We start from the raw sequence: 24,471 nt of genomic DNA on the forward strand, positions 1-24,471 counted from the left end.
GCTCCTGCGCCCCCTCCCGCAGGCCCGGGTACCCGATCCCTCGCTCCTAGCCCCGCTGTCCTGGAAGAGCTGGATGCGCTCCTGTAGGCTGAGGCAGGGGAGCCCCAGGTCCCTCTGGGCCAGCGGCTCCTGCAGGGGCCTCACTTGGAAGAGCGGGGAGGGGCCCGGCCCTGTCCGAAGGGCTGAGCTCCCCCCTCGCCAAGCCCAGCTTCGCGGGAGCAGTTGAGCAGGGCTGGGCCCAGGGACCAGCTCCATCTCTGAGGCAGCAGGTGACGAGGCTGAGCAAGATACAAGTCTGGCCCACAAGGCAAGGCAGGGGGCCCTCGGTGCAGCTCCCACTGGATCCAGCTCCTGGCACGTCCCGGCTGTCATCAGTGTGCTAGGCTGTGATGGAGCTGCCCAGCCTGGCCTGGGGAAGGATGGTGCAGAGGCTGCCGACCTTGGGGTGCTCAGGGCTGCTGCAGGGCCTGAACCTGGTGGAAGCAGAGGCCAAAGGGGGCACTGACTCCCTGGGCCCTGCTCTGTCTCCACAGGAGGGCTTGGCCTGGCCAGGTGGCCCCACATGCTCTCCCAAATCTCTGGTTATCCAGCTGTTTAGAGCCACCTGTGTTGTGGCCAGAAGCAGCCCCGGTCTTGGGGGGAGATGTTTAACCCCTGCAGCATCAGGCCACATGCAGAGCCAGCTGGATCCTGTGCCAGGAGAGGTTGGCACTTGCTGCCTGGGACAGCAAGCAGGCTGGGGAGGGGAGGGTAAGGAGCGCCTGCCACAGGGTGACTAATAATGCCCTCTAACCACCTGAGCAGCTGCTCAAGGTACTCAGTAAACCCTCCTGGGGAGAAAGCACCACGCCCCACATGGGATCTGCTCCCTATGCTGCTGGCAGAAGGGGTGGGGGCCTGGGCTCTCCCACCTCCCCCAGCTGAGTCTGACCTGGGCTTACCTTGCAGAAGGGCCCCAGCCAGGGCTGCACCCCTACACTGGGGCACAGCCAGGTGGCTCAGAGCTGGGAGAGGTTCTTGCTGGGCAGTTGCTGTGCACAGGGTGGGGCTGGTCAGAGCACCCCTTCCCCAGCTCACTGCAGTGCAGGCGTGTGATGGAGTGGAGGATACCTCTCTCTCTCTCTGTGTGTGTGTGTGTGTGTCTCTCTCTCTCTCTCTCTCTCTCTCACAGAGGGTGTGGGGCTCCTGCTGAGGGTAACCCTGACGACCAGGTAACACCTTTGTACTGCAGACAAAGGAGGAGGTGGAGCCTGAGGGGTTTGAATTGGAACTGGGAGTTGGAAGCAGTTAGTCTGGGCTGAGGGAGAGAGAGACAAAGGAGGGGGCAAGGCCCCAGCTCTGGGGGCCCCTCGGGGCCTCCTCTCCCCAGCATGGATGGGACTGGCTGTCTCTGCCGGCTGTACTGACTCCTCTGTACGATGCTGTGTCCTGTCGGCTAATAAACCCGCTGTTGTCCTGCTAAGTGAGAGACTCTCCTGCCTGCGGACAGGGTGCAGAGCTTGGGGGACCCCAGAACCCCATCACAAGGCGGTAGATGGGACTTCCTGCCTGCCTACTTCTGCTGGGCCTGGGGACCAGCCACCGCCACCATCGTGCTTTCCTTCCTCAGCAGCCGGCTTGCAGGGGGAGGCGCCAGCCCCAGGGGCTGCAGTCCAGAGCTGCTGCTGCTGCTGCAGCCCTGGGGTGCAGCCTATGGCCCAGCCCTTCACCAGCACCCCAGGCACAGCCTGGAACCAGCCCAAGGCACTACTGTGTGCCACAGGTGGGCAACAAGTGTGGGCAGGAGCCAAGGGCCCATGAGGATAGTCTCAGCTATGCCACATGCAGCCCTAGGCCAGGGCACTGTGGACACCCACTTCCACCCCTGCAAAGTCCCCAGCAGGGAATGGGCTGCCCCAGCCCCACCCTACATGCCAAGCTAAGTGGTCACAAGGGCCCGCACCAACAGGCAGCCTGGCCATTACACTGCACCCCTATTGCACCTGCTACCAGCCCCAGTGGCGGTGCAGCTCCAAGCACTCTGGAACGCAGAGCAGGTCATCTTCGGCACTAGCAAATCCATCCAGTGCCAAACACAGCAACACACCACCTGACAGCAGCAGAGCTGGCCAGACCCACAGCACAGCCAGAGAGGGGCAGGCAGCTGGGATAGGAAGGGCTCTAATGTGTCAGATCACCGAGAAAGCCCTGGTGGGAGCCCTCTGGGTGCAGCAAACCCGGCTGCCACAGAACCACTTGCAGCAGAAAGCTCGGCTAATGGGCTGGCTGGTCCCACATCAGTTTCATTCTGAGCCCCTGTACAGTTCACCATGCTGAGCAACTGGGCTGGGAGGAGATCCCAGCCCGTTCCTGCCTCCCTCCCAGGACGGGCGAGCTGGTTGCTGCAGCTGAGACCCCAAATGGGCTGGGCCTGGGAAGGGGTCGAGGCAGCTGCCAGCTGGCTCTGGGCACCTCAGACATTGAAAGTGCTTTAACCACCCCCCTCAGCTGCAGGCCCCGAGAGTCACCTGGTCTGTAAAGCAGCCCCAGCAGGCCGGAGCCTGGCTCCTGCGCCATCCCCTGCAGCAGGGGAGGAGCCTGGGAGACCCTGCCAAGCCTCAGACGGGGCAGGAAGGTCTGGGCCTGCCCACGTGGCAGAGACATGCAGCACACAGGAAGCCTGAGGGTGGGAACTAGGCACATCAGAGCTGCTACTCCCCCCCTTGTTAGGTCAGCCCCCAGCCAGCCAGAGAGGCCCAGGGTGGAGAGTGCTGGGAGAGGGGAGATCCCCGGCGATCTCAGGAGGTCGGGGTTGGCAGCAGCTGTTCAGACCTCGGTATGAACAAAACAGGGGCTTGCAGCACCGAGACAGCTGGTCTGGCTGCCTCCACTCCCCAGCAGTGTGCAGAGCCTCTGGGACCTGCTCCAGGGCGCATGGCCAATGCCCTGAGCAAGGCTGGTATTAAAAAATACACACACCACCTTGTGAGTTTTATTCTCTTTTAGTAAATAACCCGCTGGGGGGCGTCAAGTGACCAGTTCCAACTGAAAAATACAAGGTCTGGACTGCATAGAAAAAAAAGACCCAAACCCCAGAAGCGGAATATACAGCGTGCAAGGGGGGGAAGGCGGGGAGGGGGGGGGGAGGAGGACCAGCCTGGGAGCTGAGCACAGAAGGGTCCCTCCTGGAGGCTCAGGCTGGTGGGAGTGGGCGGAGGAAATGAGGACTCCAGGCCGCGTGGGGTTTTCGGTTTTATATACAAGACACATTTATCCATTCAATTTAGAACACAGTACAAAACACTTCGACTAATTCATCGGACAAGGCTGCTCATAGCAATTACTGCTCTTACTCCTAATGACACAGGGTTGCTGTAGGTGGGCTTGCAGCTTCCACTCCTTTGGGGCCGCCAGGGCCGGGGCAGCAGGAGGGGAAGAGGGGGAGATAAAGGAGTAAAAACCAAAAAAGGCCCCTACGGCAAACGGCCCCGAGTCTGAATGCAGCGCGGATACAAATTCTATTGTACATAGAAGAGGAAAGGTGGCTGAGAACAGACAATGCAGAGCCGGAGCCAGCCTGACCCAGGGCTGCTGGCGCTGGGCGGGGGAGGGGCACGCTCGCCTGCCCGGGCTCCTTCCTTGTCGCTTTCGGGACGTTTCTCTTCCAGAGGGGAGCAGCCGGCGCCGGGGCAGCAGCCTCAGTTAGCGCCCCAGTTGTAGCTGTTGTAGGCAGACTTGTTGGCCTGGGACTTCTGGGGGATGGAGCTGCCCTGGCTACGCTGGCCGGTGCCGCTCTGCAGGGGGAGGGGAAGGGGAAGCAGAGGGTTACTGGGGGAAGTTCTGTGACCCACACACCCGGAGGTGCCTGGCCTCAAACACAGGAGCCCTGCCCCAGTGCCAGCTGCAGCCCTGCCAGGTGCGCTGCCCCAACCTCCCTGTACCACAGCCCCCCACGCCTGTCCCATGCCCCCAGCTTCTCAGCAGGCCCACACCAGACCAGAGCCCCCAGCCATGCTGGGGCCCCCCACCCTGCCTTCCACGAGCCGCTCCGCGTCCTTCTCCGGCCCAGGACGCTCCCAAGAGCGCGGCGCAAGCAGCAGCGGTGCCGCTGGGGTGGGCAGGGGCGTGTGTGTGTGCCGCGGGTGTGAATGTGTGTGCCGTTCCTGACTGAGGGCCTCCCTCCTCGCCTGGCCGTGGGGGTGCAGCAGCATGTGAGGGTCTAGCAGGGGCCTAGGGGGCGGGCGGGGGGAGGGGCAAGGCATTATCATTCAGAGCGGTTCATTACCTGGTCCTCCTGCTGGCGTTGGCAGCACAGTATCATCTGCAAATATGGAAGCTGTTGCAGTACCAGGATATGTAAAATAAAGGGACAAACTATGACAATAGAAATCCACGGTTAGACCTGACAGCTACGGCGGGACCCCTCCACTGCTGGCCTGCGGCGCCGTCCTTCCCAGGACGTACCAGGTATGTTCCCGGGGGGAGGGGCAATGGCTGAACGTACCTGGTACGGCCCAGCAGCAATGGGGTGGCGCTGAGTACCCCCAGCTGAGCACCCCAGGCCTTCCTCACCTCACCTCTGCTCTGCTCTCCTGGGCCGTGTGTGTATGTGCAGGCGTGTGCCTGTCCCCGCGCGTTGGCATGTGTCTGCTGTGGGGCAGAAGGGAGGGGCCGGGGCAAGAGAGCCCTAGGAAATAACCCGCCAAGGGGCTGGGGGCCGCTTACCTGCCCGTCCTGCTGCAGGTGGTGGTGCAGGATCTGCGAGTGGGGTTGCTGATGCGGGGTCAGGATGTGCATGAAGGGGGCCGGCGGGTAGGCTGCAGCTGTTGCGGGGTTGATGGGGCCACCGCTGCCTAGTGCTGACGGCAAGTTGAAGGAGGCTGCCGGGGTTCCCGTGTGAAATCCCTGCTTCTCGAAGGACTGCTGCCGAGAGAGGCTGGGGTGAGGGACTGGCCATGGCCACACTACAAGTGTGGCCTTCCCTGCCGCCAGCAGTGGCTGCGGTGTGGGCAGGCGCAGGGAGCTGCTCCCCTGCCCTGGTCCAGCATCTCCTGGAGTAGGGGTGTGTCACCCAGCCCGCAGCAGAGGGCAGCCACTTTCCAGCCCCCCCAACAGAGCCCAGCAGCGGGCAGGGGCGACACAGCTGCAGCCTGGCATCAAAACAGCAGCACAGCTGCTTGCAGTGTGCTAGCTTGAGCCAGGCTAGCACGAGCGTAACTGGAGCAGGGGCCTGCTCCCAGCTGCAGCGCACACCCCAGACAGGCCTGCACCCCCCAAGTGCAGTGCACACCCCTGACTGAGGGCCTGCAGTTCCCATAGGGCCTGCACCCCGCCCCCCAGGTACTGAACACCAACCTGCGTCTTGGAGTAGACAGAGCCCGAGATGTCGGGCACTCCTGTGTTGCTGGATGTCACTGACACACCTGTGGAGGGAGGAATCCAAGAGACAAGGTGAGGTAGGAGCTACCAGCTGTCAGAAGGCGGGCAGGGGCGGGGCAGGGCAGGGCAGGGACGGGGCAGGGCAGGGCAGCTGGCATTCCCAGCAGGAAGGAGCTGCACTGCAGGATGCTGGAGTTCGAAGGGACCCGGCCCCACAGGGAAAAGGCCCTTCTCAGGGGAGCGGAGCGGAGCGGAGCATCTATCACCTTCCCAGCCCGGGCACCCCAGCAGACTGCTCTCAGCCTCAACCCGCACACACCAGGGACACGGATCCTCTGCTCAGCATCACCAGCTGGCGCCCGGCAGAGGCAGGGCCTCCACCAAGGAGCTGGGCTTGCAGAGCACCACTGATGTCCTTCCCAACCACAGGCCCCAGAGGGGCTTCAACTTCTGTCCTCCGCAGGCTCTCACATCCAATACCTGCATCTGCAAGGCTGCCCCTTCCTCACTTCGTCGGTAGCAGGGGCGTGTGCTCCCTGGGCTCTGCCACGCCCCAGACTGGGAACACCCTCCCTGCAGTCTGCCACGCCCCGGGACCGAGAACGCTCTCTGCGGGGCGGGGCGGGGCCCCCACTAACTCCCTGGGCTCTACCGCACCCCTGGGACCAAGAACGCTCTCTGGGGGGGGGCACTAACTCCCCGGGCTCTGCCATGCCCCTGGGACCGAGAACGCTCTCTGCGGGGCGGGGGGGGGGCCCCCACTAACTTCCTGGGCTCTACCGCACCCCCGGGACCAAGAACGCTCTCTGGGGGGGGGCACTAACTCCCCGGGCTCTGCCATGCCCCTGGGACCGAGAACGCTCTCGGGGGGGGGGGGGGGGCGGGACGGACGGACGGCGGACACTAACTCCCTGGGCTCTGCTGCACCCCTGGGACCGAGAACGCTCTCGGGGGGGCGGGCACTAACTCCCTGGGCCCTGCCGTGCCCCCTGGGACTGAGAATGCTCTCTGGGGGGGGCACTAACTCCCTGGGCTCTGCCATGCCCCTGGGACCGAGAACGCTCTCGGGGGGGGGGGCGGGGGGGGGACGGACGGACGGCGGACACTAACTCCCTGGGCTCTGCCGTGCCCCCTGGGACCGAGAACGCTCTCGGGGGGGGGGGGCGGGCGCTAACTCCATGGGCTCTGCCGCGCCCCTGGGACTGCAAATGCTCTCGGGGGGGGGGGGGGGCGCTAACTCCATGGGCTCTGCTGCACCCCCGGGACTGCAAATGCTCTCTGGGGGGGGGGGGGGGCGCTAACTCCATGGGCTCTGCTGCACCCCCGGGACTGCAAATGCTCTCGGGGGGGGGAGGGGCGCTAACTCCATGGGCTCTGCTGCACCCCTGGGACTGCAAATGCTCTCGGGGGGGGGGGGAGGGGCGCTAACTCCATGGGCTCTGCTGCACCCCCGGGACCGAGAACGCTCTCTGCGGGGGGGGGGCGGGGGCACTAACTCCCTGGGCTCTGCTGCGCCCCCGGGACCGCGAACACTCGGTGGGGGGGAGGGGCTAACTCCCTGGGCTCTGCTGCGCCCACAGGACTGAGAACACACTGAGCTCACACACTGCTGCCAGGCAGCCCCAGTGGTGGTCAGGGCAGTACTGAGAAAGCCAGCACCAGCATTTGATGTGCACCCCACCCGTCCTGCTTGGGCGACGTCATACCTTGCTAACACTGGTACTGGGAACAGCCCCGGTTGGGCTGGCTCTGCAGAACGAGCAGGGCCCTGCAAACAGACAGGAACTCCGGCTGCAAGGACCCTGTGGCAGTGCACTTTGCTTGCACTGTCCAACCAGGAGAGGTGGAGTGGGGTCCCCCAGGGGCAGTCCTGTGCTGTTCAGTACGCTCATTAACGAGGTGGCTAGTGCAGTGGCGAAGGGCTGAGGGGTGCAATTAACCCCAAGTGGGGAGGGCTGTGAGCCAGGAGGAGAGCACTGGAATTCAGAACCACCCATGACGAAGGGGAGAGCTGGTCTGAAATCAACCAAGGGTAAAGAGTGCAGAGTGGGTCCCTTGGGAGGGAAGGCTGCTGTACAGCTGGGAGTGGGGAAGGCCTGGCCAGGCAGCAGCCAAGCCTGGGGGTGCCAGGGAGTTGCACCCTGAACGAGCCCCAGCAGGACGCAGGCAGACAGCAGGCTGCTATACTCCAGGTGCACGAACAGGCAGGTCCTATGCAAGACAATGCTCTACGCAGCGCCGGCCAGTCTCCGATGGAGCAAAGCATTTGACACGGTCTCACATAATGTACTTACCAATAAACGAGGCAAATACAACTTAGATGGGGCTACTATAAGGTGGGTGAACAACTGGCTGGATAACCGCACCCAGAGTAGTTATTAATGGTTCTCAATCCGGCTGGAAAAATGTAACTAGTGGGGTTCCGCAGGGGTCTGTTTTGGGACCGGTTCTGTTCAATATCTTCATTAACGATTTAGATACCGGCATAGAAAGTGCACTTATAAAGTCTGCAGATGATCCCAAGCTGGGAGGGGCTGCAACTGCTTTGGAGGAGAGGGTCATAATTCAAAAGGATCTGGATAAACTGGAGAAATGGGCTGAGGTAAACAGGATGAAGTTTAATAAGGACAAATGCAAAGTGCTCCACTTAGGAAGGAACAATCAGTGTCACACATACAGAATGGGAAAGGACTGCCTAGGAATGAGTACAGCAGAAAGGGATCTGGGGGTCATAGTGGACCACAAGCTAAATATGAGTCAACAGTGTGATGCTGTTGCGAAAAAGGCAAACATGATTCTAGGACGCATTAACAGGTGTGTTGTGAACAAGACACGAGAAGTCATTCTCCCACTCTACTCCGCGCTGGTTAGGCCTCAGCTGGAGCATTGTGTCCAGTTCTGGGCACCACAGTTCAGGAAGGATGTGGAGGAATTGGAGAGGGTCCAGAGGAGAGCAACGAGAATGATCAAAGGTCTAGAGAACATGACCTATGAAGAAAGGCTGAAAGAATTGGGCTTGTTTAGTTTGGAAAAGAGAAGACTGAGGGGGGACATGATAGCAGTTTTCAGGTATTTAAAAGGGTGTCATAAGGCAGAGGGAGGGAACTTGTTCTTCCTTGCCTCTGAGGCTAGAACAAGAGGCAACGGACTAAAATTGCAGCAGGGGAGGTTCAGGTTGGACATTAGGAAAAAGTTCCTAACTGTCAGGGTGGTCAAACTGTGGAATAAATTGCCAGGGGAGGTGGTGGAATCTCCATCGCTGGAGCTATTTAAGAAGAGGTTAGATAGATGTCTATCAGGGATGGTTTCGATAGTACTTGGTCCTGCCATGAGGGCAGGGGGCTGGACTCGATGGCCTCTCGAGGTCCCTTCCAGTCCTACTCTTCTATGATTCTAAAGCATCCAGCGCGGAGGGCTGCAGTTTAGGAGAAGCTGGGGAGCAGCCAGGGTCAGACCACCTGCTTTGGGGGAGAAGTGGGGCTGGGTACACCCTGGACACGCTCAGTCCTGAGCGAAGCGTGACTCGGCAATGGTGACTACACCTGGGAGAACACGCAGACGTGTTCAGGCAGTTACAAGGACAGCTCCACACCCGCGGGTGGCAGGACACCCAGGGACAGTGCCACAAAGAGCTTGGGACATTGTTAGTGTGACGAGCGTCTGCCCTGCACTGGTCTAGCAAGAGTTAAACGCAGCCCTGGAAGGGGGCAGCTGTGGCCCGTAGCAGCCAACCAGGGCCCAGGCGAGGGCTGTACAAACAGGGGCTCCGAAGGGGAGGAAGACGCACTGGCTCCCACCCTGGAGCAGGAGGGACCGACTGCCAGGGAAGCCAGAAGACCCCTAACGGAGCAGGGCTCAGGCAGGTTTTGTGGAGGGGTTTGGGATTCCCTGGAGGGGAGACAGCCAGGACAGCCAGTCTGGCCCCTGCCACCGCGGCCTTCTCAGGCTGCAGTTTTCCCAGAGGTAAGGAGCTAGAGGAGGATGACTGGCACTGGCCACCAAGGCAAGGTGGGTTTCAGGGTGGGCAACTTCCGAAGGAGGCAGAGCAGCAGAACTGCACCCTGCGGGAAGGGCGCCGGGACGTGGGTGCGGATCTGAGGGGCGGCAGGTAACAGTGGTCGAGAGCGCGGCCAGAGGAGCTCGTTTCCACATGACTGGCAGAAGGCTCCGCAGCTGGGACTCCTGCCCCGTCAGTCAGGTATTCGGAAGACTTCCTGAGGCAGGCCCTGCTCAGAGCTCAGCCCAAGGAGGCTGTGGAACCCCCATCGCTGCTGGCTTCAAAAGCAGGTGGGACACACCAGCCAGGGCTGGGCCAGGTTTACTTGGCCCTGCTTCCAGGCAGGGGGCTGGACCCAGCCACCTCTCCAGGTCCCTCACAGCCCAGCCTTTCTAGGCTACCCTGGCTGCTGCAGCATTTGGGGGGCAGTGGCAACAAGCTGCAAGACAAGGCCACGGTCCCCACGCTCCCATGGAGACCAAGAGCCAGGCCTGCCAAGAGCCCCTGCAAACCAGAGGCCAGGCCAGTCCTTGGCATTGTCACTCAGGGCCTGGGGAGGAGGACTGTGGGCTGCCAGCCACTAGGGCTCTGGGAACAGAAAGACCCAGGGTCTAGGCTGCCGAGACATTTCCTGACCCTAAGCTCTGACCATGGCAGTGAGGGAGTGGCCTGTGGGACTTCCCCACCCTGCTGCACCATGGCCAGAGCAGGCCCAAGCAAGCTTAGCGGGCCGGGCCAGCACAGCATTGGTCACGCCACCAGGCCATACACTGATGTACAGGCCCTGCTGGAGAACAGACCAGTGAGCTCTCTCACCCGGATGCAGTGCACAGCCATAGCCACACCTGCCCCCGTCAACACCCAGCAGAGATGGCACAAGCTGTCTGGGGCCACCACACAAACATCTCAGTGAACTGGAGCAATTCCAGACAGACAGGGCAAACGGGACGCCTGGTACCGGCAGGCCACCCACTCCCTGCCATCTGCTGCAGACCAAGGGATGGGCTTCCACAGGACAGGACCACCCTCCATGCCAGGCACGTGGTTTGTCCCACGCCCGACTTTGTTGTGGGAGGACATCCCAAGTGCAGGTACGGACGGGCCAAGCAGAGATGGCATGTTCTTCAGAAGGGGTGCGACATGGCACCCCACAGCCTGCCCACCAAGAGCCAGCACGATGCACCAGCAGCAAAGTACACCCTGAAGGGCTTTGGCACTGGGGCACCTCCGCCAGCAGGTGGCAGTGGGAGCACGTCTGTGAGGCTGGCACCAGGTCCCACCCTGGTCAGCATTTCCCCACTGATCCACGGTGGTAAGATCGGCAGATGACACAGGCTGGCAGCATGATGAGCGCAGGACAGTCACTGGCCTTGACTAGGGAGTTACACACCTGGGCACGACTCCCAGGTGAACAGGGAGCGCTCTCGCTGTGGCAGCAACGGACAGCAGAACATGGGCACCCAGTGTGATGCCGGGGCAAAACCGGCTGATGCCCCCTCACACTTGAAGGCAGCGATTTTACCTCTGTGCTTCACTGATGAGCTTGACACTGCAATCCCTTGGCCAGGTGATCCGCCCAGGAAGCTGGAGACAGGGCTGAGCTGCCTACCTGGTTGGAGGGCTGGGAGAAGCCTTCCAGCAAGTCAGAGCTGAGCTTCTCAAGGGGACCTCCACAAGAACAGCCCGAGCAGCAAAGGGCTCTTCAAACAGGCACAACGGGGCCCGCTGGCTGGAGCTAAGGCACCAGTGTCTCTGCGGGAGGGCAGTTAACTATGGCACCACCTACCACAGGGTGTGGGGGGCTGCCTCTCTTTGGTCTTCACGCTCAGGCCAGCTGGCTAGCAGAGTTACAAGGCTTTCACCAGGCACAAAGTCACTGAACTCATTCCCAGGGTACGTGGGTGAAATTCTCAGGCCTGACACACACAGGTCAGAGCAGATCTCATGGCCCCACGAGCCTGGAACACTGTCCAGCAGCGCAACGTCCAGGGAACTGGCAATGCAGCCTGAGACTCTGGAAGGGCTGGCACTGCTCAGCAGTCTGCAAACCTACCCTGGGAGACAGCCGAGCCACAGGATCAACGCGCTGCACAGGCTGCCCTAGAGCTACGGGCTCTCCGTGCTACTATTCTCACGGGGAAGAGACACCGGCCATATTACACAGCCAACGGCTAAACCTGCCGCAGCTCCAGAGACATGGTGCACCCGCTTGCCGGCCCAGCTAGAGCGCCCAGGCAACAAGAAGAGCCGCAGAACTCAGCTGAGATGACTAAGAGCTGGGTCCCAGGCACCCTCGAGAGCTGCACGCAAAGATCTCGTCAGTCACCACCCCCCCGGGGGCAATCTGGTTCCCTGCTCTTCCCAGGGCACTCCCCTCTCCCCCGACCCAGCAGCAGGCAGCCCACCCAGAGAAGGGTCTGGGCACAGACGGGGGACATCCCAGCACCCATCCCAGGGCCCCACAGCCAGCAGCTGGAAGCCAGGCCCAGGAGGGAGGGGAAGGGGATCGGCGCATCTCTCTCGCTGTTCCACACCACCAGGCCAATTTTCGATGCACTTCCCAGGCCGCGGCTCAAAGTGGTGCTTGGCCAGCGGGCAGCTGCCGCCAGCAGCCCAGACAGCCCCAGTGCCCACAGCACGGCGCAATGGCCCAGTCTCCAGCGCAGACAGGCCTCAGGAGAGCCCAGGACAACTACCCCCTTCCTCTCCCAACCTCCCCCCAGCCCTCCCCGTGGGCAAGGAGGGGACTCGCAGCCCCTGTGGGCACTTACCGGTGCTGTACCCATGGGATCCGTAGCCGCTGGGCTGCTGGAAAGGGGTTGCTGAGGTGTTGACGCTGACGCTCACACCGTGCTGCTTAGAAGAGGTAGGAGCGACCTAGAGAAGCGAGGGGCCAGAATGGTGAGCATGCGGCTGGACAGACAGGCCTCTCCCCAGCCCCGGCGGCAAAGGGGAAGCACTCACAGGGAACACAGCGGGCCCATACTGGAAGGTGCTGGGCAGCCCTGGTACCCCTGTGTAGTACGGCAGGCTGGTGTAGCTGTAGCCAGGAGGCAGCGCAGGGTTCAGGAACGTCTGCTGGGTGGTGTGGTGCGTCTGCGTCTGGCTCTGCTGAGGCTGTGCCAGAGTTGTTGCTGGAGCAGGGGAGGAGGCGTCGCCTCGGCCGAACTTGGTGAGGTCACCTGGAACCAGGGAAGGAGGAAGAGATGGGACCCAGCAGCGACAGACCTGGGCCCCTGGGGGGGTGACTGGCTGTGGGCGGCTCAGGGAGAGAACCAGACTGCCCAGGGTCACCACAAAGTCAGAAACAGGACACAGGCTCCTGCCCTGAGCGCCCCATGAGCCTTTGGGGACTCCACACCATTCACTCAAAGGGGCTGTCCCCCAGGCCCAGAGAACATATTGCAGCACAGCCCAGAGGCAGCAACCCCACAGGTTGCAAGGCAGGACTGTTACTAAAGCAGCTGCTTTCGCCAGTGCCGCGCCCCGCCCCCCCAAAAGCCTATAGCAGTGGTCCCGACCCTTTCATGTCCCTTCCCCCCACCCCATCCACTCTTCCTTTCATTGGGCTGGGGATGGGACTGGGTGCAGGAGGGGGTTCATGGCCCAGTCTCAGAGGAGTCAGGCTGGGGCAGGGGGTGGTGTAGTCAGTGAGGCCTGCCCCAGCCCCACACAGCTCTCTGAAGGGACAATGTGTCCCTGAGGTGTGGGGGAACCTGCCTCCATGTGCTGTCCCCCACTGCCAGCACCACCTCCTCAGCTTCTATTGGCCACAGTCCTTGGCCAATGAGTGCTGTGGGATGGCAAAAGCGCTGAGACCCCACCCCCGCTGCCCCATAGACATGGCACTGTGCAGCCACTCCTGGGAACACGCCGGGGGTATGCGGCAGGACAGGCAGGGACCCCCGCCCATCGCAGTGGAGTGAGATAACTCCACAGGACTGGCTGGTGACCCAGGTGCTAAAGGGAAACACAACAGCCTCCTGCCAGCATGCGCAGCCCACGGCCATCACGTGCCAACCCCGGCCAGAGGAGCACGAACCAGCGTCCGACCTGGGGCTGCACATTCATACCAGGCCCAGAACAAGGCCATAGCCATCCTAGTGCCCCACGCCTGAAGGGCAAATGCACGCCACAGTCAGACCTGGTGCGAGCAGGAGGGGCTCCGGCCCCAGGCCCTTGGCACCAAACACTAAACACTTGGTTCAAATAACCGGAAGCGCCGATGAGCCCAGGACACAGCCGTGAGGCTGCACCCACCCCTCCCAAGTCCAGGGCCCTGCCCCTGCGTGCCAAGTGCCCCAAGGGTGGGTGGGAAGGCTAGCTCAGCCAGGCAGAGGCCTAATGTAGAAGAAATGGGACTCTGCCAGCGGGAGGAATCAAGGTGTGTGAGGTCCGGAGCTCAGCAGGATGGTCTGGGTGTGGGGGGGTCCAAGTATGGCTGGTCCAGAGGTGCACAGGGACGGGAGCTCAGCAAGAGGGGTTGTGAGTGAGTGGGGAGGGAGGAGGCAGCTTGGCCGGATGCAGAGCAGCTCCCTGTGCAGGGATCCCACCCCGCTGCAGCTGAGGAGCGATGGGTGAAGGAGGGGGGTTTGCAGAGCTTCCTGCAACGGGGGGAATCTGGGCTGGGGTCTGATCCAGCCCGACCTTGTGCCCAGGAGAAGCAGGAATCCCATTTACCTCAGCCCAGCTGCCACTAGCAGCTGAGCCCCGTGCAGAGGAGCAGCCTCCAGCTGGGTCTTCCCCACTCCCACCTCCTGGCCCACAGTGACCGACCTCTGGGCTGCACTCGAAGCAGAGCTGGGGAGGGGCCAGGACCGCTCCTGTGCCTTCCCTTTTTCTTCAGGCAAGCGAGTCTATCTGCAGGGGCGCATTCTGTGCGTGCACTGAGGCACCAAGTTCCCCAGGGGCAGCCCTTGGACAGTGGGAGGCTCCCGACCTCAGGCTGCAGTCCAAGCATCTCAGCACAAGCGAGCAGCCTGTAGCCCAAGTCAGCTGGCCCAGGCCAGCCACAGAGTGCGGGGCGAGCCGGCCCCACCCCGCAGCGCCTGCCCTGCGCTCAGATCTCCCTGAGCGCACTGACGAGCTGAAGGGCTTCTTTGTACAGTGCTGCACACACCTCCCCCTCTCCCTGCCATGGCACAGACCCAAGGGCCCCCTGGAGAGGGCCCAAAGGCTTCCAGAAAACACTTGAGTATCACTTCCTCTCCTTCCAGCAGCTGGCCCTGGAGCCAGCGCAGGCTGAAGGGCTGGGAAGGGCTTGTTTGCATTTCTTTAAGAGCACCTGCTGCTCTTCCAGGCCAACACTCTCCACATTCAGCGCACAGGAAGGCAGCGACTCCAGGCACCATGAATTTCCAAGCTAGTGCTGGGGCCACAATTGGCAATCTGCATGTGACAGCCCATGAACTGGGGCTGGGAGGCCAAGGTCGGCAGGCTGTGCCAGGGCACTTCCTGCTTCTAGCAGGAGAAGGATGCCCAGGAAAGCAGAGACAAGCAGATCTCAGAGCTGAAGCTGGGACAGAAAGCCCCTTGTAGGCTAGATGGCCCCTCCTGAGCCCAGCTCGCCCTCGCTAGTGTGTTGCCCCACTCGATTCTTCCCTTGGGTGATGCTTCTGGAGCCAAACAGCTGATTTTCCAGCTACTCAGCCAGACTGCCACTTTGCTGCTCCTCCATGTTCCCACCCTGCCCACAATCTCTACCCTCCCCAAAAGGTCTGCTCTTTGTACCAGCCCCACTTGGCCATGTCAGACAGGCAGCTCTCCATCTGCCTGCTAACTGGAGCCCTCCAGCTCTTCTGCTGCCAGGAGGCGTTCACTCCAAAACTGGACTGGCAGAGGAGGCAAGAGAGAATAAGGCCACCGAGCAGAGCAGTACATGCACCACAAGTCACCCACCGCAGCAGCATCTGCATGGCTGAGACTACCATCACACACTGCTGGTCCCAGGGGGGCCATGCACAGAAACCTACAGCAAACAGGAGGCAGGTCACGTAGGCTCAGAACCAAACAGATGGTGCCAAAGCCTTACCCTAGCAAGAGAGGTTAAGAGCAGGGCAAGCAAGGGACAGGAAATGCCACACAATCATTTGGAGAAACAGCCCAGGTGGATTGCAGCCCGAGAGGCTCCAGCACAGCCTGCCATGAGGAGCAGCCAGATTCAGAGGTCCCTGGCCTGGCTGCTCAGCCACCGGCTTTGTTTAAGACTCATGCACAAGGAGGTTTTGCTCTCAGAAGATGATGACACCACCCCAGCACTCACACTGTTGCCAAGGCCACCCCAACAAGGGACACAGGGCCTCTTGCCTACCCGAATACGGATTGCTGCTCAGGCTGCCGTCTCTGCCAGTCAGCGGGGTAGTGGGGGTAGGGAATGGGATGCTGTAGTAATCCTGAAAGAGAGAGGTAGACGGCGCAGTGAGCCACCCAGCTGGCACAAAGGTGGGAAAGCATCTTGGAGCAACAGGATAGACGGGGGCAACTGCCCAGTGTGTTGGAGTAATGCAGTTCAGATCAGTCACATGGCAGGCTGATCGCATCTGGTAGCAACTCCGCATTTTCTCTCGCATTAACCGTTCCCTGTCTGGCCATGAGGAGTGCTAGAAAAGGTCGACTGGAATGCGTGCTCTCCGAAGGGCCAGGCCCACACCCACAGCATCAGTCACAGGGACAAGAATCACCTCCCTTCTGCAGAACGGTTCACATCCCTGGGGCAACCACAGGCCCCCACTCTCTGGTGAAAGTCAATCTATCCCGCTCCATCTGCTGAGACACAGCCGGGGAATGCAGCACCGCCCCCCTCCCCCCAAGCGAGCAGAGCTCTGCTCACTTTGGGTTGTTGTTCCTATACCTATCGTCCCTGTGATCATTGCCGGCCCAACAGTCAATGCTAGCGACTCCTCAGGCACTCGGGTGCCCACAGAACACATGGAGGAGTGGAACTGATCACAAATGAATCAGCGCAGAGCTGCACAGCTGGATGTATACCCAAGCCCTTCGTCATCGGGCGTGCACGTCAGGATTCCCCGGGCAAGGCCAGCAACACGGGGTGACTGCTGGGATGAGAGGAGCGCCTTCCAGATCCTCTTCCACATACTCACCAAGGGGAATCTCGTCTGAAGCATCTGCAAGTCGTCGTAACCATAGACTTGTGGCTAAGAGGGGAGCAGGAGAGTGCGTTAGGTACACAGATCTTACCACTCACTCCCAAGCAGCCAAAGCAGAGCTGAGTAACCATCGTCCGACACATACAACTGCCTGACCAAGGGTGAAGAGCAGCCCCAGGGCCAGCCGAGAGAGACTGCAACGGGACCTACTCAAAGTTTGCTGCTGGGAGAGGCGGCAGTTTCTGAAGTTGCGGTGCCTAAAGGGTCGTGCAGCTCATCGAATGTCAGCGGACTAGGCCTGCCTGGAGCTGGCTGAAGTTGTACACCCAAAGGTGCAATTCAATTAGTGCTGCTCACTCACCCCTAACCACCCAGCTAAATGAGGCTGGGGCCCTGAAGCTCAGCTCCCAGCTAAGAGCTTTGGCTCAGTCTGTCCCCCAGCCCCAATTCCTGGGACTAGGCTTCAGTCCAGGCAACGCAATTCCTGCTGTCCCTTCTCTACTGTGAGGAGAAAGCTCTAGGGTAAGTCCTGCTACCCTCTTCCCAGGCCAGCTGACTGCATGGGAACCACCCTAAAGCTGGCACCGCTCCAGCCTTTGACCCCAAGGACCTGGTCTCCACAGGTGCTGCTGGGGAGCAGGCTGGGACCCAGGGCTCATTACTCTGCACTGGATTTGTGGGGGGGGTGGGGGCGGTGCGGTCTGTGAATGCCCTAAGTGCTGCAGGTCAGCGCACCACAGGGCAGCCCACCAAGACCACCCCTCAGTCACCTCCACCAAGTGACACTCCTGTTTGCACACAGGTGCGCTGCTCCCTCCTGCTGGGCCCCCCACACTAACACAGCCCTGGGCAGCCCCATTCATTAGCCTTTTGTTAGAGCTTTATGTTGCTAGTTCAAGCAGGTGGTGTCTGCTTGACTGCATCTGGTACCAACTCTGGATTCCTCTGGCATGCCCTGTCCCTCCTTCCTAGCTACAGCAAGAGCTAGGCAGGCTCTACTGGCATGCAGCACCTCTGCAGCCAGCTCCCCAGGGCCCTACTCACCGGGTAGGCATGCAACAGCCCAGGAGCCATGATGTACGGATTAGGCAGCAATGGGGGGACGCCAGGAGGGAGGTTGGGAGGCGCTTTTCCTGAGGGAGAAGAAAGCAGTTCCACAGTGAAACAAACAAGGATCAGATCCAGTTCTTGTGCTGTCCCTTCCACATGCAGCCCCTGCTGCCACCCTGGGGGTACCTGATGTTGTTGCAACAGAGCTACGAGTTGAGGCTGTCACTGTGGAGTTGCTGCTGAGGCTAAGGCCCAGGCTGCTGACGCTGCTAAGACTGGAGGAGACGCTGACTACAGGTGGGGCAGCAGAGACGGTGCTGGAGGAGGTGGAAAAAGTGCTTGCAGAAGAATGGAGGCTTGCATCACTCTCCACACTAGTGTGCTGAAGTGGGTGGGAAGAGAAAGCGTTAGCAGCCCTGGCAGGCAAGGGGGTGTGAACCCCACAGCCCCTGCAGGAGCACTGTGCAGGTGGAAGGGGGTTGCAAACAGCAGCCTGCTCCTGGAAGTCCCTAAAAGTGCAGCAGCTGTTTGCATGAGGTGGCTGGGCTCCTGCGCAGGGCATGTGGCTCTGCAGCCAGGCTGTCTCAAAACACAGGCTGTGTTCTTGTGACATCTCCAGCTATCACCGAGTACCACACGGCTGCAGCCAGAACTCAGTGTGACCAGGGAAACCTGGCCCAACAACTGAGCATCACCAGAGATCACATGGCCCACAAATCTGCCCACAGCAGGAACACACAACAGCCATGAGCACAAATCTTATAGTTCCAGCATTACAGGCCCCCCACCAGCCAGCTGGGGACTAGTGACAAGGAGATGGGTGAGGAACTCCACCGCGTTTAAAGGTTCCAACACACCCCTGCTGAAAGCAGGGAGCAAGGCGCAGTTTGCTCTTCACACCCAGGTGGCCCAGTGAAAGCCATCCCTGGGAAGCTCCCCCGTTCAGAGGCAGGAGTGGTCCTTACTAATGCAAGGCTGTGGACCTCCAACCCAGGCAACGCCAGCACCAAGAGCCAACCCCAAGACTGAACTCGGGACAAAAGCCTTGTCCAGCTACCGACACAGGAGGAAAAGGCCCTTTGGTACTGAAAGAATCCAAGATGAGAAAGGAAGGAAGGAAGCCCCGTCAGTGACCCTGAAGCCTTCCCCAGCACAGGGGAGAGTACGGACCTCCAAGACACCAGGAGAGAAGGACTTCACATCCCATTTGGTCCTGGGCTAGGTGCAATACCTCAGGAACACCAGATCTGCGATAGTTCCAATAAATCCAAACCCTCCCTCCTCCCCCCAGTGCCCCCCACAAACGTTCATAAGAGGTGGTCATCAAAGCAAACCACCCAGGGCCTTTGCTGGGATTTTAACACACCAAAGGGTGCTCCACAGCAATTCCAGGGACTAGTGCCCAACCACACGCTGTGAAGCAGCAGAATTCATTCTGCTATGAGCGCTGGCAGCACAGCAGCCAGTATTTCAGCACTGCCAGCATTTGTAAGCTGGAGCACTGCAGTTCAACCAACCACAGTGTAGTGCAACTGCCTCTGGCTGCAACTCCAGCTTTCTGCGGCACACACTCCTTAATGGCTACAGCACACTAGTAAGAAGCTACTGTCTCCTGCCAAACGGACAGGGCCTTATCTTGCTAGAGCCACGGATGTGCATGCAACATACTGAAACAAAGTGCCCCCTTAAGCCTTTCTACCTCCTAAGCCCACCCAGCCACCCCCTCAGCCAGCTTGGCCGAGGCACGCCCCCCACCCAAGCACGACAGGCCACACTGGTTGCTTGGCTGTTGGCATCTCCGCCACCAGATGTTCGTTATGCACATCGCCAGCTGCCACCTCAGGGCCTGGCCTTCAGAGAGTGGCACATTCGTGTTCCCAGTGAGCGGGGCTAGAGCAGCGGCTGGACTCACCAGAAGAGTCGATGTTGATGTGCGCCCAGAGGACGTGGATGAGGAGAGGCTGTTCTGCTGGGTGGGTAACGTGCTACAGGAGGAGAAAACTGTCAAGCCAACCACAGAGCTCTCCCCAGACAGCAGGACTCCACTGCCCCTCCACTGCCACCACCCAGCTCCACTGCCTTCCTCCAGGGGAACCAGCAGCTGCCAGGACCAGGCTGCATTTGGGACAGACAGATATAAAGCGAGCTACAAGCCTGGAAGCCAAGTGGACCCCAGCTCAGCAACGCAGCTGAGGTACTTCCCAGGCAAACAGAGCACAGAACGTTGCTCTCAAGGGATCTTCCCCTAAACTGTCCTGGCTGGGGCTAGCATTTCCCTGGTGCCTTGGCCCGGTAGGGGAAGGGGCACCCTTCCACCCCAAGAATGACTGAAGCTCTTCTGTACAGTGCCTGAGTGAGACCCTGAGGGCCCCTCTGGGGAGAGGAGAGGGGACGGGACAGGACATCACCACATGGGCAGCAAGCAGTCTGAAAAGGTCCCCTCCGCCATCACTTCCACAGGGCCTCGCATTCTGTTTTGCCAGCTCACCTGCTCAGTTGGGCGGTGGTCGTACTGGGGAGCTCCTCGTTGTGGTTCAGGCTAGTCAGAGCCGAGGAGTGCTGGCCAGCTGTTGTCAGCAGGGAGGATGCAGACACCGCATCACTCAGAGGGGGGATATTGGAGGCAGAGGGAGAATCTGATTTCACTACTGGGCCTGGAGCACCTGCACATGACAGCTGTGGTTAGCTGACTTCTCAGCAGGGGGAGTAACACTGACACTTCTCACCCACAAACAGTCACACCCCGACAGCCCTTGGAGGAAGGGGAGGCAGCATGAGCACAGGACCAGGAGACAGGAAATTTGGCTCTGCTGCCCACCTGCTGCATGACCACGAGCCAGACAAGCAGGGATCTCTCTCCAGCTACACGCAGGGCTGAGCTCTACGAATAAGACCCAAAGACCATCCCTGGGACCAGTATCTCCCACTTCATAGGCTGTGGAACCGGCCCAGAGGCACAGAAGCAAGCGGGGAAAGCCAAAGGAGCAGCACAGCTGGGCCAGCCAAAGGAGAATTTTCTGCTAGTCTGGACCGAGGCTGCTGCTCACAACCCCCAAAGGAGCACAAGTGCACTTGTGTGCAGTCCCTCCCTGGTGTCTCACACTGGCACTCACCTTCGACCGCCTGCGTGGTCTGCAACTGCGCGGGCTGTACAGAGCTGAAACCATTCTGGAAAACAAAGGAGAGAGGTCAGCATGGCTGTGGCTTGTCCTCACTGACACCTCTGCCCTTTTCCACCCCAGCCAGGCCCACGCAATCGCTCCAGGAGCCAACTTCACACTCCAAACTGTTGTAGCCGATCAGACAAGGCTCCCCTCATCCAGGTCCCCCGCTGACCACGGGCAGTGCCACATGCTTCAGAGGAACATGCAAGAACCCTCCTAGTGCCTGGTAGATGGAGAATGGCTCGCGCTCTGCTACATCCCTGGAGGTTTCCATGCTCACTCTGCAGCTTTGGGATCCGCACCCAGAAGGTACAAGCCCCTCTGGCATCATGCTACATTCTCAGGCTTAAGCCTGCCCTTATGCACCAGGCTGGGGTGGTGCTGTGTGAAAGCTGCCAAAAGGCCGGGCCTCTTTCATTCTGCCACCCGGGAACTGCATGGCAGGCGAGCGCATCGCTGTCACTCTTGAGACCTGTGCGCTTGGCAGGCACCTGCCACAGGACTGACATTTCTCAGATTCCACAAGACAAGAGGTGACAGAGGATGTGAGAGGCAACTCCCCCAGCACAGAGCAGGCCACCAGCCCCTCCCAAGAAGCCTGCAGGGAACACCAGAAAGGGACAGACTGTCCACGCAGCAGCACCAAAGAAAGTCCCCCCTCAGCAGCTGGCCCAAGTGGGCACAGCAGGCTCCAGAGAAAGCCATGTGCAGCCCTTAGCCCGAGAAGGGAAAGAAGAAGAAATCCTACGTTTCCCATCCCACGAAAGAACTAGATCAGCCAAAGCTGGTTCTGCAGGTGCACATGCCTTAGCTATACCCAGTTGCCATGTACAGCTGCAAGGCCCAGGCTTATACCTAAGCCTACATTAAACTGCAGCTCCAATGCACCACAAATAGCAACCATCCCAGCCACCAGCAGGTGTTGCAGAATTTGCAAGGATGTAACAGGGAAATCAAGGAACCCCAGGGGTTCCTCACAGACCTCTGCATGTAAAGGCCCCTTTCAGTCCTGAGCAAGGGCAGCCTGTAGACAAGCATCACGTCCTGTGGCGACATGAGCCCCACCCTCTGCCTACCAGACAGTCCCAGCTCCGGCAGAGCTTTCCATAGCACCTCTCACACCTGTCCTGTGCTGCACAACAGCCGACCCTGCCCAGTGAGCTCCGCACTCTAGCATGGCGAGATCACACTATGGAGAAGGGAGGCACCCGCCCCAGAAGCCAGTCGAGGCTAACTCCCTACCTTGGCCTGGGTCAGGTCTTTCTGGGGCGAGGAGGAGATGGCATTTGGGTATCGCCTGGTCTGGGTGGCTCTCTGTTCATACAGTGGTCCCTGAGCGCTGTTCTGGGAGGTATACGTTGCTGTCTGTATTGTGCCGCCCTGGTAACCAGACTCCTGGCTTTGACTGGATGAAATTGCGGCCGAAGATTCACTACACAGAAAGGAAGGAAGGAGTTTATTTTCTCCCCCAGGCGACCCTTTGCATAAAGGTGCTATCGCTGCAGCGGGACAGCCCAGCAGGGGAGACTGACTGAAAAAGGCTGGGCACTGGCCTGTGAGCCAGGAGCTTCCAGTTCTGACCACTGCTGCCTCATTGAATGGCCTCCGCCAGATCACTTCAGGGCATGGGTCTCCATTGCTCACCAGACAATGGAGGAAGCTAGGGCAGCCTCTCTCAGGAGGAGGCTGCGAGGACTGGGTAATGCATGGACACTTGGGAGTGAGGCTTGTAAGCCTCAAGGGGCTCTTCACTAGGTCTCTGGCATCTCTGCAGCACATAGTAAAACACTGTGTTATTAACCAGCCAGGATTGTTTTACTCTTATTAGCCAGCTGTAGCTGATAACAGTAAATGAAGCCACCTCCCACCACTCAAGCTCTTTGGGGTTGATTGCTCATTTGTCTCCTGAAGCACTGAGATCTGTTCACAGTAGCGGCAGATGACAGAACAACGCACAAGCTGCAGTGTTGGAGGTCTAGGTTGGATATTAAGAAAAATTACTTCACTATAAGGACGGTGAAGAACTGCAAAGGGTTGCCTAGGGAGGCGGTGGTTTATAAGGCCAGGGCTGATTCAGTTAGGGTTGGTCCTGCTTTTGGCAGGGGGTTGGACTCAATGACCTCCTGAGATCTCTCCTACAGGTCTGAGTGTCTCTGGGCGAAGGGCTCTGCAATGGTTCGGGGATGGGACGCTCTTTGAAAAGCGCAGGCAGGTTTCCCCTTTCTGACAAGCTCAGAGCTCCATAAGGGAAGAGGGCACAGCTGTGTAAATCCAGGCCAGCCAGCACGTAAACCAGGGAGGCATGGCAATACCTGGAGGCAGGAGTGCTGAGCACACAGGTCTTTCCCAGCTCTGCCACCATTGCACCCAGCTCCACACAGGCAATGCACAGAGCCCACTCAGTACTTGACCGCTTGTGAATGAGCGAGGCAGCGCTCGCGCACAGGGCTGGGGTGGGCAGGCATGTCAGCCATCAGTCACCGTTTACATTACGGCTCCTGAGGTGTATTCTCTCTCCAGTCACGACTGCTTCCCCCACTCTCAGGCCTGACTGGGAGACTTCTGCTGGAGGGCCACAGGACGAATGGCCAGCACTCTCCCGCTTGAGGTTACACCAGGGCAATGCTGTTGTGCAAGGAGGGGTGCTCCAGACGCTCGCTAGGGCTGGGAATGCCAAAGGAGATCAGCAGACCACACAGAGGTGGGAGGAGAACCTGGCCTGCAGGCTGCAGTTAGCTCTCTCCCAGCTTGCTCCACCATCTGTACTTCCAGTGCAGGGACCAAGGCGCACATGTGCTGGGGATTCCCCTCGCTGCCTGCGGGTGGAGGGGCAGGATAATGGCACCAGGAAATCTGCCCTAGTTTACTCTGTTTAAGCACCGCAGGCCAGTCAGCCATAGGCATGCCTGAATGAGTCTGTCAGCAACTTAAGTGTTTTCTGTTGCATACGCTGTCCCCCCCTTGTGGCTATGAGACCAGCCAGAAAGGGTCTACTGGTATGCAGCATAGTTAGGGGATGAGGCTGCCGTAAGAGACAGCAGGATCAGCAGTGCTGGCCTGTGCCCCTCACAAAGGCTGCCTGAGACAACCTGGAAACTCCTGCCCCACTGGACTGGGACTGGGACAAGTGACTCCCAAATCTCAGCAGCACAAACATGGCACATGTAGGGTTAGGGGTGAAGCAGGTTCTCCTCCTGGCTCTGCATTGGTTAGATCACAGAGGCTTTTCATAGCAGATTCACCGAGACCCCGGATGGAGCTGGAAGCAAGGCTGTCTCTAATGGCAAAGGAGCTAGCCTCTGTCCTCCATGGGTCCTGGGCTCGCTCCCTACGCAACCCTGGCCCTTACCTCGCAGTGCTGGTGTAGAGGCTGCTTTGAGACTGGCTCACAGAGGTGCTTGTAGCAGGTGTTGATTCGTACTCCGAGAGAACAGGCTCCGAACCAAACTGTAACGCCCCAAACTGCAGGTTTAGCCCTGAGATATCTGCTGAGCCAGGCATTTCCACCGCAAGAGCAGGGATCTGCAAAGGAAGACAAGCGACTGCAAGGACTACAGGGACTTTGAATGGACTGCCTACAGGGACAGCCACCCTGCATGGCAAATCAGACCAAAGTGGGCAGAGAAAACCTGACATGGGCTCTCACCTCAGCCTGCCCCAAACACCAGTGACACAAATCTAGAGGGGTTTTTGGGGCAGCTCGGCAGCAGCCCCACCTTACAGGAATCAGGACACAGGGGCTCACCAAGCTGATGCCTGCAGTGTTACAACTGCAGCCAGACATCGAGGTACTGAC

At 60.0% G+C, this 24,471-nt stretch overlaps 1 protein-coding gene across 16 annotated transcripts in view; it reads right to left on the minus strand.

The window, feature by feature from the left end:
* Window positions 1–2,985: 2,985 nt before the first annotated feature.
* UBAP2L (ubiquitin associated protein 2 like) overlaps window positions 2,986–24,471 on the minus strand; it is a 46,394-nt gene continuing 24,908 nt past the window's right edge. For 6 of the 16 annotated variants that reach the window (XM_074980479.1, XM_074980476.1, XM_074980488.1 and 3 more), the window contains 15 exons: window positions 24,025–24,197; window positions 21,918–22,107; window positions 20,625–20,679; window positions 20,000–20,174; window positions 19,424–19,496; window positions 17,698–17,893; window positions 17,506–17,594; window positions 16,456–16,509; window positions 15,666–15,747; window positions 12,320–12,537; window positions 12,127–12,232; window positions 5,335–5,402; window positions 4,705–4,902; window positions 4,265–4,315; window positions 2,986–3,773 (listed from right to left, as the gene is read on the minus strand). In XM_074980479.1, the coding sequence (XP_074836580.1) occupies window positions 3,678–3,773; window positions 4,265–4,315; window positions 4,705–4,902; window positions 5,335–5,402; window positions 12,127–12,232; window positions 12,320–12,537; window positions 15,666–15,747; window positions 16,456–16,509; window positions 17,506–17,594; window positions 17,698–17,893; window positions 19,424–19,496; window positions 20,000–20,174; window positions 20,625–20,679; window positions 21,918–22,107; window positions 24,025–24,197 (1,824 nt within the window). In that variant the 3' untranslated portion in view covers window positions 2,986–3,677. The remainder of the gene's footprint in view (window positions 3,774–4,264; window positions 4,316–4,704; window positions 4,903–5,334; window positions 5,403–12,126; window positions 12,233–12,319; window positions 12,538–15,665; window positions 15,748–16,455; window positions 16,510–17,505; window positions 17,595–17,697; window positions 17,894–19,423; window positions 19,497–19,999; window positions 20,175–20,624; window positions 20,680–21,917; window positions 22,108–24,024; window positions 24,198–24,471) is intronic. The other 10 variants (XM_074980478.1, XM_074980489.1, XM_074980486.1 and 7 more) reach the window with 4 other exon arrangements.

The sequence above is a fragment of the Carettochelys insculpta genome, chromosome 30, assembly GCF_033958435.1.
Source record: "Carettochelys insculpta isolate YL-2023 chromosome 30, ASM3395843v1, whole genome shotgun sequence".
NCBI classification, from domain to species: Eukaryota; Metazoa; Chordata; order Testudines; family Carettochelyidae; genus Carettochelys; species Carettochelys insculpta.